Consider the following 17106-nt stretch of genomic DNA (forward strand, 5'->3'; position numbering starts at 1 on the left):
TCTGTTTGAAGAAGTTGCTCTATCAGCCTCATCTATGCCCGTTCACATGCTGAAAGGGACTTGGTCGATTGCATCAATTCAATTAACATTGACATTTCTGCCTTGCACATGAATTAAGCTGAATTAGGATTTGTATTTTTTCCCCTCCAGATAAAGGCAAAACCAACCAGATGTGAAAAGCTTGGCCACACCTTGGAATGAGTGGTATTCTCTTCAGCTCCTCCTCCACTGCTCTTTTAAAAAACTAGCACCAATTCAGATGGGCTCCATTGAAACCTACAGCATATTGATGACACTGTAGCTCTATCAAAACCTCTGCCGCAAGAATCAAGCTCATCTGGAATAGTGAACATTCAAAGGCAGAGAGTTTTGTATGCTGGTTGAGAGTCCAAATATGGCTTGGCACTACAGTACTATAGGCCAATTGGGGGGATTAATTATCTCGCTCTTCGGCTGGGTCTCCTCTTGTGTTACAACTTCCATACCTTTTTGGAAGAACCTCAACTTGGAATTGAATGAATTGGAGACCTGGAACACAGGACTTTGGCATGCCTGCGTCATTCAAGATGAAAACATAATGGAGTGCAAAAGCTATGGCTCCCTCTTAACCCTCCCTTTGGAGTTCAGAATCTCTAGGATTGTAATGGTTCTCTCTAATGGACTGGGATTCCTTGCCCTCTCTATTTCTATTTTGGGGTTGAACTGTCTGAAGATAAGGGAACAAAACCTGGGACTGAAAAAACGCCTCGGAATCGCCGGAGGAATTCTCTTCTGCATTTCCGGAATGGCAACCCTCGTGCCCGTCTCCTGGGTTGCCTACAACGTAGTGCGAGAATTCTGGGATAAAACTGTGCCAGAGATTGTCCCAAGGTGGGGATTCGGTGAAGCATTATTCCTGGGCTGGTTTGCTGGGTTTTTCCTCATACTAGGTGGGTTTCTTCTGATCTGCTCAGCTTGTTTCCTACAAGCCCAAACAAAGTCCAAGCAGTTTGCTGTCCACCGTAAGCCAGAAGTGCGAAAGGATCCCAGGTTACAAAGTCATCATCAGTACTTGCCACCTAAAAATGCAGACCTTGTAATCTGAGCTGCCTGCTAAAGTCTCTTTACAGGTTTCATGAGAACCATTTGAAATGGTCAGAATGGCTTATATCTAACTGGCTGGAAACTGGGTTATTGTCTAGGATCCTTCCAAGCATCCTTTATGGAGCACTTTTTTTTTTTTTGAAAAATATGCTTGGGAAAGCAAACTTTCTGTACTTACATGTGTCATACCATGTTGTGCGGCATTTTCAATGGCAACAGGGATACCCATCACAATGACTGCAATGTGGGAAACTTAAACATGAATGCATAGAAATAAATTGTTTTCCTTCAAAATTCACTAGAGTATTATTAATATATTAAGATGGGGACAGGGGGAATGGATGCAGGATTAGAATCCCTGTTCTTTCCTGTGCAAGACTAATTTTTCCTCAGTCTAAACAATCAGGAAAGTGGCTGTTTAATGACATACCCCTTCACTGGAAAGATTTTTTGTCAAGGAGACTGACTGTAGTTATGATATCCAATGTCAATAGCAAGGTATCAAGTTTTATTCAACAGGCATTGTCAAACCTTTTAAGGAGTACTTAATTGCACTGTAAAAAAATAATGAACCGTTTGTTTGCTTTTCACATGGATCAGAAATCTCTGTCTTTTGAGACAATACAGTAATAGAGTTTTGGGGGAAATGGCTAAATGGAAACTTCTCAAATAGAAGCATGAAGCATAGAGAAAAAGACCTTGTGAATTACAGTTTCATTATTTGTGGTGTCTGCTACTGACTTCGCCTACTAATGGTGCAATCTTATACTGGTCTGCTTAGAAGCCCAGTACAACCTCGAGCTCAATGGGTCTTACTCCATTGCAAGTAGGCAAAGGCTTGCAACCTAGGATCCATATGGTGTTGAATGAAGATGATCAATTTACCGTTCAACCTACCTGTGCACTGAAGCAGGTGAGGTGAGTACATTGAACACGGCAATGGTTTTGAACTTCAAGAAAGTAATTCTAGATTGAAACTTTGGCAGAAGCTCCTTTAAGTTGCATTCATCAACAACATATAACTCCTTTCAAGGAAAGGTTAGGTAGGCCTAGATCACTTGCAAGCCTGATTCTGTTGATAATGCAGATGCTCTCATTTGGGGGCAGGAAGGGTGAAAGAGTTTTATAAGTCTCTTTCCTGAATTCTACAAGTTAATCAGAGGAAAAACAGCATAAATACTTGGATGGTTAAGAGGCCCAGGGCAGAGTTAAAATATCAGTATCTCATCTTAGGCTCCTGGTTAGTCCTGGCAACACCCAAATCTAAAATGTCAAAAGTAAAGGCAAGCAGCATTTTCCCCAGGAGCCTTGTTGTTGTTGTTTAGTTGTGTCCGACTCTTTGTGACCCCATGGACCAGAGCACACCAGGCACTCCTGATTTCCACTGCCTCCCGCAGTTTGGTCAAACTCATGCTGGTAGCTTCGAGAACACTGTCCAACCATCTTGTCCTCTGTCGTCCCCTTCTCCTTGTGCCCTCAATCTTTCCCAACATGAGGGTCTTTTCCAGGAACCTTACACCTATGTAATCATAGGGGCCCAGCCTATGTGAACAGCAGTCCACCCCAAACTAACCAGTCAATGTTTTAGATTGACCAAGGATCCAGCATCACAGGCTAAATAATGAGGCACACCACAACTGGAAGTGGTGGAGCAATTAATCTATTCTTAGCACCAAAGCAAGTAGGATGCAGACTAGGTCATGTTATATGACTAATCCAGTGGTGACCTTTGCAAAAATTATCCAATAGCAAACACTCCCAGTGTTCAAACACAGTTGAGAAAAGGAGAAAGATAAAGTCTAGACCGTGGGTAGGCAAACTAAGGCCCGGGGCCTGGATCTGGCCCAATCGCCTTATAAATCCGACCCACGGACGGTCTGGGAATCTGTGTGTTTTTAAAAGGAGTAAAATGTGTGCTTTTATTTAAAATGCATCTCTGGGTTATTTATGGGACATAGGAATTCGTTCTCTCCCCCCATAAAGTCTGGCCCCCCACAGGTCTGAGGGACAGTGGACCGGCCCCCTGCTGAAAAAGTTTGCTGACCCCTGGTCTATACACTCAAAAGAAACAAAGCAATCCACTACAAATTTAAATAGGGTAAAATTCTTTATTGCACATTTAATTAAAACAGAAAAAGGCTTCTCAAATATGTATTTCCATTTACATCCCGATTGCCAATGTATTCCAGTAAAACAAAGATTGCTTAAAAATATTGGCAGTAGACTTTGCCAGTTAAGCAGGATCTTTTTATAAAGGTTTATTATTCCTGACTTCAGAGCCCTTGTCACTGCCAATACTAGCCTGATAATGAAAATTCAGTGATTGGTAATAAAGGAGATATGCTTTGGGAGGTCAGAGAAAGCAGTTTCCTTAGGGGTTTTGTTTTGCATCTCCATTCTTGTCCTGGAATGACTTTTGCAATTCTGTAGCAACTGTAAAATATTGCCGCCATCACCATTTCTCCTGATGGCATCAACTGTGTTTTGAGTTGCTAGCATACACAAACGCAGTGTGCACGAATGCCTGTATTTTTTACAACCCAGGCTACCAGGTTCTTCTGTTACCGCCACATCAGGAGATCTCTGATGGAAAGGGCCTCAACTGATAGGCTCCCATTTTAAGGTGTTTTTCCACGACAAAGGTGAATGTGAATTATTGCTCTTAAAATTACCTACGACTGTCTGGCTTATTCCCTGAATCAGTCCTGCTTTGATGTCACTGAGGTCCAGTTTAAACAGGCTCCAGGTTACATGCTCCACATTGTGCTTTAAATGCACTCCCTTGTGTTGGCCCAGTCATATGCAGTGACAGCACAACAGCTATCAGCACTGATAACATACTGCTGGCATTATGACACATGAATAGACCAGCATGTGTGGCAAGTGCATTCAAAATATAATAGAGTGTGCATGGAATGCTCACAATGAGCATATCAAACCACTGTATACTATATACGAATTGAGCACAACAGAAGTATATATGTACAATATGCTGTGTTTAAAATTTCCGTTTTAAAAAAAAGTGTCTTCCTACCGTGTTCTTGTAGGAAGCCAAGGCAAACGCAGTTATAGGCAATGTAAAATAGTGAAACCTCAAGATATGTTCTAATTTAGTGGCTGCCCATATATGGTGCACACCAGAGGATGTCATGTCCCATTTAGCCCTTTTCTAAGCACAGTTTTGGTTAGGTCTGAATGTGGATTGTCTCAACATAGCATCTCTCTTCCTTGCTCCATTCCAAAAGGTGGTCGGCAGCTGGATTCCACATGCTGGTGGGCCTGTGGTCTCCAGAGCTTAATGCAGTACAGTCGGCAGTTTTTATTTGACAGTGACAGTCGAGGCCCCATGAATAGATTCCATGACAGCTGCAAATCGGCTGCAGAGATCGTAGGGAGAATTGGGGCGGATCTTGGGTGGTTCTTTCAGAACTATGCCCTCGGAGGAACAATCTAGCAGGCGGGGTAGGAATTCACTCAGTTTTAGCTGCAGGTCCTCTGTAAAACAAGAAGAGCCAAATAACAACAACAACCCAATAGCAATAGCAATCTATGCTTTGATGTCTTGCTGAAACTAAGATTGTGAAATGTAAGAAGATGCAGAAAAACTCTGGAATGCTTATCTGTATGCAAATCTGGAAGCTCCCTCAATGATGCTCCCCCTTCTCCCACTCCTTCAAAGCAACATAATGGCACTTACAAGTTAAAATAGGGCACTTATTGACAACTTCACCAAGCACTTCCCATAAACACTCATGAAGACAGTGTTGCAGACATCACGGATGTCTACAAACCCAACTTGCAAACACTTAACAACAGCACCTCATTCTCAGTGCACAGTAAGAGATACCTTTTAAGTTGTACCCAATTCACAACCACCTGCATTTTACAAGGTGGTACTGGTTAGATAAGCCACTTGTCTAAAAGGAAATATTTCTCACCGTAAGCAACTATCTGCAAGTCTGAATTGCAGATGTGAAAAAGCTTTTTCACAAGTTCATGAAAGCAGAACACAAGAAAACTCAACTGTAGAAACCAGAGCTTTTGTCTATTTTGAAATAGTATTTTAGGGCCAATACTTTTTCCTGACACCCCCTGCTGGCTGAAGTGAACAAAGTTTAACCAATTTATTAAAATCTAGCAAAGAAAAATGCACAACAGATTAACTTCCAGATCATGTGTGCTTATTTTAATTCACGATATGTTCAGTAATAATAATAATAAATTCCTCACACATTGTTGCCTCTTACTACTCCATTCTGCCCCCTGCCTCCGGAATCTCTGGGGTAAAGACTGACATGCCACGTGAAGATTTAAAAGTAAGTTTTCTGATCAGTGTACCTCTGATCACAGGATGTGCCAGGTACAGATGCAACTGTGAAGATCTGATAAGATCTTAATTGCACTGGCCATCTAATTGCTTTATGGCCCCAATTAGCCCCAGTGGTCCGGCACGCTCCCAGCCAAGCTGCGCAGACCTTTTTCTTCTCCGGTTTCGTCTAGCAGAGTAAAAACACAGCGGATCAAAACTATTGCAGTCTGCTTCAGATCCAAACACACCAAGCACTGTGTGTTCATCAGTTCTTTATTGCAGCAAATATTTACAGCTCAGCATTTCCCAAAATCTCCTGGACTGCTAGCATTCATGGCTTCCGTCCGTCTCTCTCAGAGACACAGAGAGAACAACAAGTAGAACTCCTCCCTCCTTCTTCCGAAACGTCAGAGAATGGGAGGCACACTCAGAACAAAAATTAACCCAGTAAGTTCTGAAACCCAACACCCCCTCTTGCCTCCATTCCTGACAAGACCTGTGGATGTACCTTTGCAGACCTCTGTGAGATCAATCCCTTCCCCAATGCCTTGCGCCCTCTCCTGGCGTCCCTGTCAGGCATCTGTGGAACATCCTCACAACTCTCAGATTCGCACTGTGCGAAACTTATCCACGCACCTGTGGCCTGATACCTCTCAGGTGGAATTCCCTTCGTTGTGCGACTGGACCGCCTGGGCACAAACTCAGGCACTTCCTCTGACTCACTGTGGTCAGCAGGTGTGTTCCTTGCATCCTGGGATTCCCCCTCTGACTTAACACGTCTTCGAACCCTTGGAATTACCCTCACAGGAGAACTAGGCTCACTCTTGGGCTCCCTTTTTACAACTTGCGGAGATGCCCCATCCTGCTCCTGACTTTGGTCAGCGAGCTGATCGTCATCAGCAGACTCAGCCCCTGGCTCTCCTTCCTCCTCATCAGAACCTTCCTGCTCTGAATCAGAAAGACATTCTGAAAGAATATCGCGTCTGGCAGGGGTCTTTGACCTTTCCTCCTGCTTACAGAACTCAGCGTGTTTACTGATCAGCAGCTTACTCTGATCACCTGACGGGTACGCAAACCTCCATGCACGAGCCGTTGGCTCATACCCACAGAAGATCATTTTCTGGAACTTGGGTTCACCTGGCCCTCGCAAAGCTTCAGGCACCAGCAGCGAGGCCGTTGATCCGAACTCACGGAGGAAGTGAACCTGTGGCTTCCTCCCGTGAAGCATGAAAAACGGTGTGTCTCCTACCACTGAATTGTAGGACCTATTCCAGGTGAAGCTCACATATTTAACTGCCTCCATCCAAAACTTTGGAGGTAACCCAGAATCTGACAGCATCACCTGTGCAGCTTTAACCAGAGCCTCACTTCTGAGCTCTGCCACCCCCCTCTGTTGAGGAGAAGTCACTGTGTGACTTATCCCTTTCTTGTGAAAGAACTTCTGCAAAGCAGACCCAGTAAACTGTGAACCTCTGTCACTAGCAATTTCCCTGACTCTGGTGGAGAACCTTAGTTCCACCTCTTCAATCCAACGACTAATCAGCTGTGCTGCATCTTCCTTGGACTTGAGACCATGTGTCCAGGTGTTCTGCGAAAAATCATCCTGCATTGTCAGCAGAAACCTGGCCCCTCCCAAACTTGGTTCCTTCATGGGACCCAACAGATCTATGTGCACAAGATCAAAAGGTTTTGTGGTTACCCTCTCCACCCTGGGGTAACTGCACCCTCTTACCTTTGCCTGTCTGCAAGCCTGACAATCTAGGACTCTTGCACATTCCGCAATTCTACAGCCTTTGGAAACCTCAGGTAGCACCTGTAGTTCTTCAAGACAGGCATGCGCTGTCTTCTTATGCCACACACACGAACATGAAACATGAGTGGGAACTGTAGCACGCAGGGCTTGTGCTTTCTCAACCTTCCCCTCACCCTCCAGGGACGTTTTAAGAATGAAGAGATCATTCTGCCCCTTTGCAACTCTGACCAGTTGCTTCCCTCCTTTGGAGATTGTACAAACATCGTGTTCAAAGCAAACCTTAAACCCCTTTTTCAACAAATAAGGCACAGATAAAATACAGTGCTGCACTCCTGGCACAATGCAAACTTCCATCTGCTCCTGCAAAACAGAAAACAACACATTTACAATTTTATTCACATTTTTCTTTTCCCCACTTGCAAACTGAACAGTTTTCCCAGCCGGAATTGCCTTGCAATTCCACATCTCGACTGCAGGGGTCTCTGGGATCAGGTGGCAGTTAGCTCCTGAGTCGATTAAAAAACGAAAATTAGTGTGTCTCTCAGAGCTGTTCTCAAACAAAGCCATACTGGCAACAAACGTCCCGCTGCCCCCTGTCTTTGGGCTTTTGCAGCAGTTCTGTCTGGTTGTCTTGGCAACCAACTCCCCCTTGCTCAGGGCCTTGGCAGCTTCCGTAGAAGTAGCCTCCTCCGTTGCCTTGGAGACCGGCCTGGCCTCTGCGTTCCCACGCGACTCTTTAGGCCTTATCTTCACTTTGTCCAGGTGGCTGACCTTGAAGCACCTAGCTCTACGCCGCTTCCCAGACTTTGGCTGACGACGACAATCCCCAGTGGAAAAATACTGCCCAGGGCTCCTTTCAGCTGGCCTGGCCTCCCTTCTTCCGGAAGAGCACTCTGTGCCAGCCCTGCCCTCGCTGAAACTGCGTTTCACTTCAGCACTCACAGTGGAAAACTTTTGAAACTTGCCTTTGGAATTCTCAGCCCCCCCGACTTGCACCTCAGGGACTAGGGCTACAGCCATCTCCAGGCTCTCCATGACTCCTCCAGGGGCCTGGCCTCCTGCTGAAGTTTCACACAAACTTCTCAGCACCTCCCAGGCAGCCCTTGCTGACTTTACGCCCTCCAAACTGGGCAAAAGTGATGCATGTACGCATGCCTTTAGCATAGCAAGCTCTCTTTGCATTCTCTGCAGGCTTTCTTCAGGCAACGCAGCCTCAAAGCCTGTAATGTCCGTCCCTTCAGGACCTGGATTCAAGGGAAGTGGTTCTCTCTGGCTTACATTCCAAAGCCCAGTAACCAGGAACCAACCCCTTACTCTTCTGGACCAGGTTGCCCAACTTCTTAAAGTGAGCTTTTCAAGCGGAACGTCCTCAAAGACCTGGCTGTCCGCCATTCTCTCCTCTTCCCCGGGGCCCCAGCTGCTGTACTCACGTTTCACCAGTCAGCTCTCCGGCACCCGATTTCTCAGCTGCTTTCTCAGCTCTCTGCCTCAGCAACTCTTGCCTCTCTGCAGCAGGCAAAACACAGAACGCAGACCTCCGCTCTGCTTCAGTAGCGTCTTCCAGCTATTGCCAAGCTGACTTCAAGACTTCAAAGCTCACCGGCAGACTCCCAGCAACAGTTTTATTAGCGGTAATTAGGTCCTCCATAACCTGTGAAGATCTGATAAGATCTTAATTGCACTGGCCATCTAATTGCTTTATGGCCCCAATTAGCCCCAGTGGTCCGGCACGCTCCCAGCCAAGCTGCGCAGACCTTTTTCTTCTCCGGTTTCGTCTAGCAGAGTAAAAACACAGCGGATCAAAACTATTGCAGTCTGCTTCAGATCCAAACACACCAAGCACTGTGTGTTCATCAGTTCTTTATTGCAGCAAATATTTACAGCTCAGCATTTCCCAAAATCTCCTGGACTGCTAGCATTCATGGCTTCCGTCCGTCTCTCTCAGAGACACAGAGAGAACAACAAGTAGAACTCCTCCCTCCTTCTTCCGAAACGTCAGAGAATGGGAGGCACACTCAGAACAAAAATTAACCCAGTAAGTTCTGAAACCCAACAGCAACATGTACAAGTAATTTCTGGCAACAACAAAACATTTTCTATCATTCCTCACCCCAGGAGAATGCTGCTTGGCGTACACAGTAAGCTGCTATAACTGGAACGCCTCATGCAAGTATGACTGTTGAGAGGCAGGTGTTACTTCTGCTTGAGAACAAGAGGGGAAATGAAAGAATCAAAACCCATATTTTGAAGACAAAGATCTAGTAATTCAAGAAGGCAGTCTCTCCAGTAAACTTTAGATGCTGTAGCCCACCAGATGCTGTTGAACTCCAACTCCCATCAGCCTCAGCCAGCAAGGCCAATAGCCAGATATGATAGGAGTTGTAGTCCAGCTGACATCTGGAGGGCAACATTTTGCCAGGGCTAAGCAAAATGCAAATATTGGGGATTATCTGAATTGTGCAAGGGCATTTTACTGACAGTCTTTAGAAAAACAGTCAGAAGGTACACAAAGACTAGCAATACTAAGCGAGAGACAGGATGATAGCAGCACAGAGTAAGAGGTTCAGGACCCCCTTTCTTACCATTCATGTCCTTTCCCAGGTAAGCACACCAACGATTTCTCATGACCTCAACGGCATCCAGGTCATCCTTTGAGGTATCATTGCTGATGAGGAGGTGCATGCAGGGGATTATCAGCTCATTCAAGATGTTCACACCTTCATCCACGCTCAACTCATTGCTACTTTCAAACAGAGCTGCTGCAGCATCGTTCAACTTCTGTGGCAAAGCGATATGAGAAACACATTTATGGGTCTTTGGCAACAGCTCAGCCTGGTGTCTGTCACTTTCCGCAATGCTTCCTGTGGCAAGTTTGAGAGTGCAGCTGAACATTTAGGGGTTTTTGTTTGCTTGTTTTTACACTGCCATGGCAAAAAAGAGCCCAAACATCTGCCAGATATGCCCCTCTCTGCAAAGGGCCCCAACCTGAGCGAGGTTTTCACTAATCCATTCAGGAACCAAGAGATAGAGCACACTATAAAGGTAAAGGGCCCCTAAGCTATTATGTCCAGTCAAAGGTGACTATGGGGTTGCAGTGCTCATCTCGCTTTCAGGCCAAGGGAGCCGGCATTTGTCCACAGACAACGTTCCAGGTCATGTGACCAGCAGGACTAAACAGCTTCTGGTGCAACAGAACACCGTGATGGAAACCAGAATGCACAGAAACGATGTTTACCTTCCTGCCACAGTGGTACCTATTTATCTACTTGCACTGGCATACTTTCGAACTGCTAGGTTGGCAGGAGCTGGGACAGAGCGATGGGAGCTCACCCCGTTGTGGGGATTCGAACTGCCGACCTTCTGATCGGCAAGCCCAAGAAGCTCAGTGGTTTAGACTACGGCGCCACCCGCGTCCCTTAGCATACTATAAAGTCAATACGTGAAGGGGTGGAGAAAGCAGCACCCATATAAGAGCCAAGACCACCAGAAAATTAAAACTATGCAAGGAAGAGCAATGGCACTGTGAGGAGAACAGTGTATTAAAGCAGTGAACTCCATTTCTATAAAGAATTGGATCTGCACATGAGAATAAGACGAAGATTGAAAACAAAGTGGATCATTCTACCAGCAAGCTCCTTGAAGGGGTGGTAGGAGGGGAGAAGGGGTTAATACCAACCAAGAGACATTTTCTTCTGTACAGAGCAATTAAAGATGCATTGGCGCCTCTGTTGGCTCCCTTCCTCCGCAAGGTCAGATTGCTCTGATAGGCATACACCAGATAGGTCAGAGCTTCATAGTACCTTATAAGAACAGGAAAGAGGGTGAGAGTTGCAATCTTCGGAATTAAAACAGGTTGTACAAGCAAACATTTACTGCAAACTACAGCAGCCATTCATAGCTCTTATACTTGCTTGGGATACATGGCTATACCTAGTGCTTTTTTTCTGGGGGTATGCTGGGGTAACACATACCCCTAAACATTTTGTGAATCTAATGGAAGAAACCAAAAATTTTAAAATTTTTAGTTTCTTCTCTAGCACGGTGAATTGTCAGTTCTGTTGAATAACATGGTGAATCGTCAGTTCCATTACTACTCCCGTCAGCAGCCTCATTTCCTGTCACGGTGTTTCAGATGGAAGTGAGTGTTTTAATGTGTGAAGTAGGAGTTGGAATCTAGTAGAGGAATTGGGAAGATGTTAGGACAGCTGCCTAGTAAGAGCTGGCCCACAAACTATCACATTGACCAAAATTCACAAGAACACAACTGTACCCTGTTCAGAAGTTCCTGCTCAGTACATGAGGGATTACCACAAGCATCCTAGCACCACCCTTCTTCACCATCCTTATGTATAGACTATGGACACTCCTGTGTCCATTAGAAGGCGGCTTGTCCAAGTTTGCTGGAGTCTTACTAATTCACCTTACTAATGAAACCTTTTGAGCCAAAGTGTTCATGAGAAGATACAGATGCAGAAGTGGCAACATCATATATTTTAATATTTTGCTGGAAGCCGCCCGGGGATGTGCGGGGTATAAATAATAAATTATGATGATTATGATTATGATTATACACAGTGGAAAAGCAGTACTTCCCCACTCAAGTCGTCCCTAATTTCTACTTGCTATGATGCACCACCACATATTTCAACCTTCTGCGTTGGGACTAAGAATACATCCACCAATCCTCAGCTACCTTCCAAATCTTCATCACAACCTTTAGAAGCAATTTACACAAACTTACTGTTTATTCTGATACAGTTCCAAGCCTGTTAAGAGGTAAATAGATACTTTGCGAAACAAACTGTAGTCTTCGTGCCATTTCTGTGCCGGAAAAAGAAAATGGTCACAATCCATTATTGGTTCAGTAAGTCCCACTTTATTCACACCTGGCTTTGCTCATATTGCTCCTTTTCTCTTGTTGCTTTTGGACACCACATTTTTCCATCTATAAGACGTCCCATGTATAAGACCCCCCCGCCCCAGTTTGGGGGACTCAATTTTAAGAAAATGAGGGGAGATGGCCCAAAGTTGTTGAGCTTCTCCCCCCATGCAGCTGCAGGCAGAAAACACTCCCTAGATCGTTTCCCACGTGCAGCGGCATCGTGGGAAGTTGCGCTCGTGTGTGCGCCACTTCTCCCCCCCACATCCGTGTATACGACGACCCCTGGTTTTGGACGTGATTTTTGAGTCAAAAAACCTCGTATAATACACGGAAAAAATACGGTAATCATCATAATAATAATTTTATTTAAATGCCACCTTTCCACCGTTAAAACAACACTCAAGGTGGCTTACAATATGAAAAGATTTATGGTTACGAATATAGCAAAGTAGTCATGAAAATAAAACACATCAAGACTACATAACCAAACTGAACAATGTCCACATAAAAGTATACAAAAAATTTGTATCAATAACAGCAAAAACTCCTGACAAATTTTCCCCAAAATACCCCAGTCCTTGCTGGGTAGCTGCAGAAGCAGCAGTTCTTATGAAGCCTGTCAGGCCCCACCCTAGGGCCTGGTGGAGAGAGGAATCATAGCCCACTTACTAATTACAAGATGCCTATTATGCACTTCACCCTCATTTTGGGCATATGCAGTAAGGCTGTGCGCTGGATTCAGATGAATCCTGAAGTGAATGTGAAGCAGGATCTCTACAAGATAGCAAAGAGAGCACCTGAAACACTCTGTAGTGTCTTAGCAAGCCAGACGCTTTAAAAATGCTGTAGACTCATTTCTACTGAAAATGGATGAACAGAGTGCTACTAAATTTACCATAATATCTAAATGGGATGGCGTGGGAGGCAGGGCACTCTTATTTCTGCTACTGTTTATGTGTGGAATGGAACAGATTTTATCCAGGATACAGGACAGGGCAAGAGGAAATATAGACATCTCAGACAGAGCAACTGACCCTCAAAACACAACTCTGAAGAAACTAAGTGATCACCACTTATCTGAAGGAAACCAATTTTACTTTTTTGGTCATAAGAGTAGAATTTGCTCACCTAACAATTAGGCTGCAGCTTTGACACAAAGATATAAACCAGACCTAAAACTTTAGGGCTGAGGCTCCTTACCTTATACTCTTCCATGTCCACCTCATCAGGTCCAATCTCTTTCAACTTAGCTCGAGCTACCTTCATAATGCTAATCGATCTGTTCACGGAAAGGAGGGGAAAGCTTAGTGAAGGGACACCCAAAAGCCAGAGAATGTCAACTGAAACATCTCTTATGATTTAGCTTGTTTTGATATTACATCTATATATTTTAGAAATGCAAGCAGCGCGGACTTGCTGGAAGCTGCCTTCTTGGCCCATTGAGGGGGAAATGCAAGTTAGAAATGGAGAGCTAAAACACAGAACAATAAAAATCTCTTTAACCATCTAATACTGATCAGTGCTACCAAAGTCACTGAACACCACTCCTACCAAACAAAGCCCCCATATAGCACTTTCAAAACAATTCTGTGCCCTTCCTTTATTCACACAGAAGACATTCCAGCTTATGTGTTCTGAACAAACCTTTCATCATAGCTGAGGTTTTTGTCTGCAAACTGCTCCAGAAGAGTCCGTTCCACCACTTGCTTTGGCGCATTGTTCTGCAGGAAGTAAACTAGGACGTGCTGAAGCCGGGGGTCATTTTGTGGTGTTGGAGTCTCTGTTGACAGCGAGTACAGCCTGGAGTATTCTTCATGGAATGCCTAATAAAGCCAAGAATTGGAATAATATCAGTCTGACAATTATGAATCCATAATGCAAGCAGTTCTTAGACTTTGAGGGACATTCTTATCAGTAAGCTGCTCACGACCAACTTAAGCTGGATGTGCTGAAATTAAAGTCCTATGAAGCCAAGCAACTGCAAGGTCTTGTTTTGCTCTGCAGATGACTGTCATGAGGCCTTGCTCCAACCATGTCAAAGTAGCTCCTTGGAATTGGTACGCAAAAGCTAGTGCCATATGATCTAGTGCAGCAATACCAAGGATTTTATTCAGCGCACAACTCCAACAACAACAGGAACAAACTGATCTCTACAATTGTTGTGATCTTTTCTGTGAACTGCCCTGAGACTCCGGGTATAGGACGGTATATAAATTCAATAAACTAATAATAATAATAATAATATTAATAATAATAATAATAATAATAATAATAATATAATGCAAGTTTTGCTTCTGACGGCAGTTGGCACTTTAGGCTGTCTGGGCTTTCAGAGGATTTCCTGAAAGATGGGCAATTTCCACCTATCCACTTTGAGACAGAAAGATTTGAGATGTCCAGAACCTGAGTTAGCAACACGGGTCCTCATTTGGAGACTTCTACAGCTGAGAAACAGGCTCAATGGATACCAGACAAAAGATTTCTTAACAATATACATACATACATGCATGCATCGTTTTATTTATATGTTGCCTTTCCAAGGTTAAAACCACACTCAAGGTGGCTTACAACATGTAAAAAAAAAAACCCCGCACAATTACAAACGTAACAAAAGTAGTCATAAATAATAAATAAATCAAAAAGTACAACCAAGTCAAACAATTTGCACATAAATCATAAGATCTAAAATAAATATACAAAAAAATCAATAAAAGCAGCAATCCCTGCCCCCCCAAACCCCTAACAATACCCCCAAGCAGGGGAAAAAGCAGAATAGGATAAATGGTTATCTCTAGGTTCTAAGTTTTCTAACTACAGGGAGAAGCCATCCTTATGTAGATGAAGGATGAATGAAGGAAAATCAGGATGCCACCCTCTCTAGGACTAGAAAGAAGCTTCACAAGCCAATCCAGTGCTTCCCTTGGTCATGAGAAGACCACATCTTGTAATATATATATCCAATAGCAGTAGTGGAGGGAGCTGCACTTTGGGGTGCATCCAATAAACCTCTACTCAGAGTGGAATGTTTATGCTTTAAGAGCAGCAGCAGTCTTGTTATCTCAGTGGAAGACAGATATTAAGAAGACTCCTGGGAGGAGAAACTTCAAAAATCAGTGAAGACCTGCTTCCTCAAAGTGGATGGGGGAGCAAACAACGTCAGAGGATATCAACCTCCTGTGACGGAACAAATGATCTCTGCAATCAAGACATCGCAGGGCGGAAAAACGAAGTAAGGAACAGCCACCTGTCATCCGTAGCCAATGTTTCATTGCATTTCTCCACTGCCAAGAGGCCAATGTGTACAATAGTACCTTAACTAGCCCTGCTTCAGACCCATCCCGATCAAAGGTTTGACGGGCTTTAGCAATAGCCAGGATCACACCTTGCATGGCAGGACTGAGCATCATCTGACAGAAAGAAGAAAAAAGAAAGATGGAGAGAGGAAAAATGCAAAATGCTACACGATGAAAGAGTCAGAACAGGCAAGAACTAAGACATGCAGAGTCCAGAGTCAGGGTTCTACCTTCTTCCATACCTGGGGTCTTCCAGATGTTTGAATTCTGAACTGCAACTCCCATCAGCCCCAACCAGTATGGTCATGGAAGCAGCCAGCTGAAGACTTCCCTTCATGATTATTAAGTTACTTTGATTTGTTCACACATTTGTAGACACACCTCAAATTTGTGCCCCTCTACCAACTATGACTTAAGTGTCCACATTTGCGTTGAGAGGGTCTAATGAAAGATGAGCAGGAATTAAGGGCAATTAAGGGGATGCAGAGATACATCACCCAAGTCCTAACCCATTGCCCGTTTCCTGTATGGATGACATAATGTGCAGGTCCATCTACTCCACAGCAGGTTGCTAGCAACTGGCTTACTTAACCTATCAGTCCCCACTCACATGCTGAAAACCCCCAGGCCTAAAACATACTGTTCATTCAATCCGGAGACAAATATGATGGTGCTGTCGGGATTGCTTCCATGCACAGGAGGAGCAGTCAAAATTTAGGACTACGTTTTCAGAATGTTATGTGGCTTCACCATCTTGGCCTTGGCCTTGGATGGCAAAAAGACCTCGGTAGAGGCAAAACAGCTTTAGTATTTTTATTTTTAAGTGAGCAACCTTGGGGAGTACTCTCGTGTCAAAGAAACCAAACCACTGGTGGGAAAGTCTGCAATCCTAATAACCACCATTTGGATTGTTTGAGAGACAGCTCTGGGATGTTTACTTCCAAGCACAACCCATCTGAAATGGGAAAGATGCAGCCCGCGAGGGCAGTGTCTGGCATCTTCCCTAGTTCGCAATGCCTCAGAATGAAAGATGCTCATCCCCAACATTTTTGCTTGCTGCAAAAAAGACACACAGACACATAGCTGTGTACCTCTTCATTATATCCATCTGCATCTGATCTAACTAGAATCTTTCCCACACTGGGGATATCCACTTCAGAGATCTGTGAGCTAGGTGGGGCAGAAAGCTCCATCCCCATAGCAGCCTGTGGCTCTTCTGCCTGAGTGGTGGGGTTTGCTTCTTCTGGGAGGTGCTGCACTGGTTCCTCCTCCTTTGACTGTTGCCACACAGAGATAAGAAAACAGAAAGAAATCAGAAAGGGAAATGAAAGGCAAGCTAGCAAAGCAAAAAAAGGTTCAAGCAAGAGGAGGCAGGGAGCAGAGGCATGGAAAAGGGTGGCTACAAAGGTCCGGAAGCCCAACAATTGCTATTTTCACCTTGTCAAGAGCTGCCAATCCACCAGCCTTCTCATATGCATCAGCTGTCTTGGCAATGGCTTGAGCCGTCTGTTCCTTGGCAATCATGGCATGTTCGGAGGAGAGGGAATGTGCCATCCGTTCAGAGCTGGAGGAACAAGATCTTTCTGAGGAGAGAGAATAAGCGTAGTGCACAATTTACTCTCTACGTCCAGCAAGACATTTAGAAAAACATAGAAGTAGACAAAATGTTAGAACTTGGGTCGTGCCTAGCCCTGAGCTACAGCTCAGTGTACAGCTGTACAGCTAGTGTAGGAGGGCAAAGATTTTTATTCTACCTTTTGAACAATGCTTTCAATGAACGGGACAA

General features: G+C 44.5%; 2 protein-coding genes across 4 annotated transcripts in view; one reads left to right on the forward strand and one right to left on the reverse strand.

Annotated features, from left to right (window-relative positions):
* Positions 1-1379, forward strand: CLDN25 (claudin 25). The gene has a single exon (XM_079955988.1). It carries the CDS (start codon positions 374-376, stop codon positions 1082-1084), a length of 711 nt encoding a protein of 236 aa, XP_079812114.1. The 5' UTR covers positions 1-373; the 3' UTR covers positions 1085-1379.
* A 1792-nt stretch (positions 1380-3171) lies between these two features.
* Positions 3172-17106, reverse strand: part of USP28 (ubiquitin specific peptidase 28) — a 35888-nt gene continuing 21953 nt past the window's right edge. Inside the window, exons 18-26 of one of the 3 annotated variants that reach the window (XM_079954647.1) lie at positions 16758-16903; positions 16412-16597; positions 15339-15434; positions 13672-13850; positions 13228-13306; positions 11887-11966; positions 10822-10945; positions 9728-9923; positions 3172-4578 (exon numbers count right to left, since the gene is read on the reverse strand). In XM_079954647.1, the coding sequence (XP_079810773.1) occupies positions 4403-4578; positions 9728-9923; positions 10822-10945; positions 11887-11966; positions 13228-13306; positions 13672-13850; positions 15339-15434; positions 16412-16597; positions 16758-16903 (1262 nt within the window). In that variant the 3' untranslated portion in view covers positions 3172-4402. The remainder of the gene's footprint in view (positions 4579-9727; positions 9924-10821; positions 10946-11886; positions 11967-13227; positions 13307-13671; positions 13851-15338; positions 15435-16411; positions 16598-16757; positions 16904-17106) is intronic. The other 2 variants (XM_079954648.1, XM_079954649.1) reach the window with 2 other exon arrangements.

This window comes from Podarcis cretensis (assembly GCF_951804945.1).
Source record: "Podarcis cretensis genome assembly, chromosome: 15".
Taxonomy (NCBI): domain Eukaryota; kingdom Metazoa; phylum Chordata; class Lepidosauria; order Squamata; family Lacertidae; genus Podarcis; species Podarcis cretensis.

What these genes read in the sequence shown, in the direction of transcription:
- CLDN25 (XM_079955988.1), top strand. Translation starts at nt 374, where the DNA reads ATGCTGGTTGAGAGTCCAAATATGGCTTGGCACTACAGTACTATAGGC.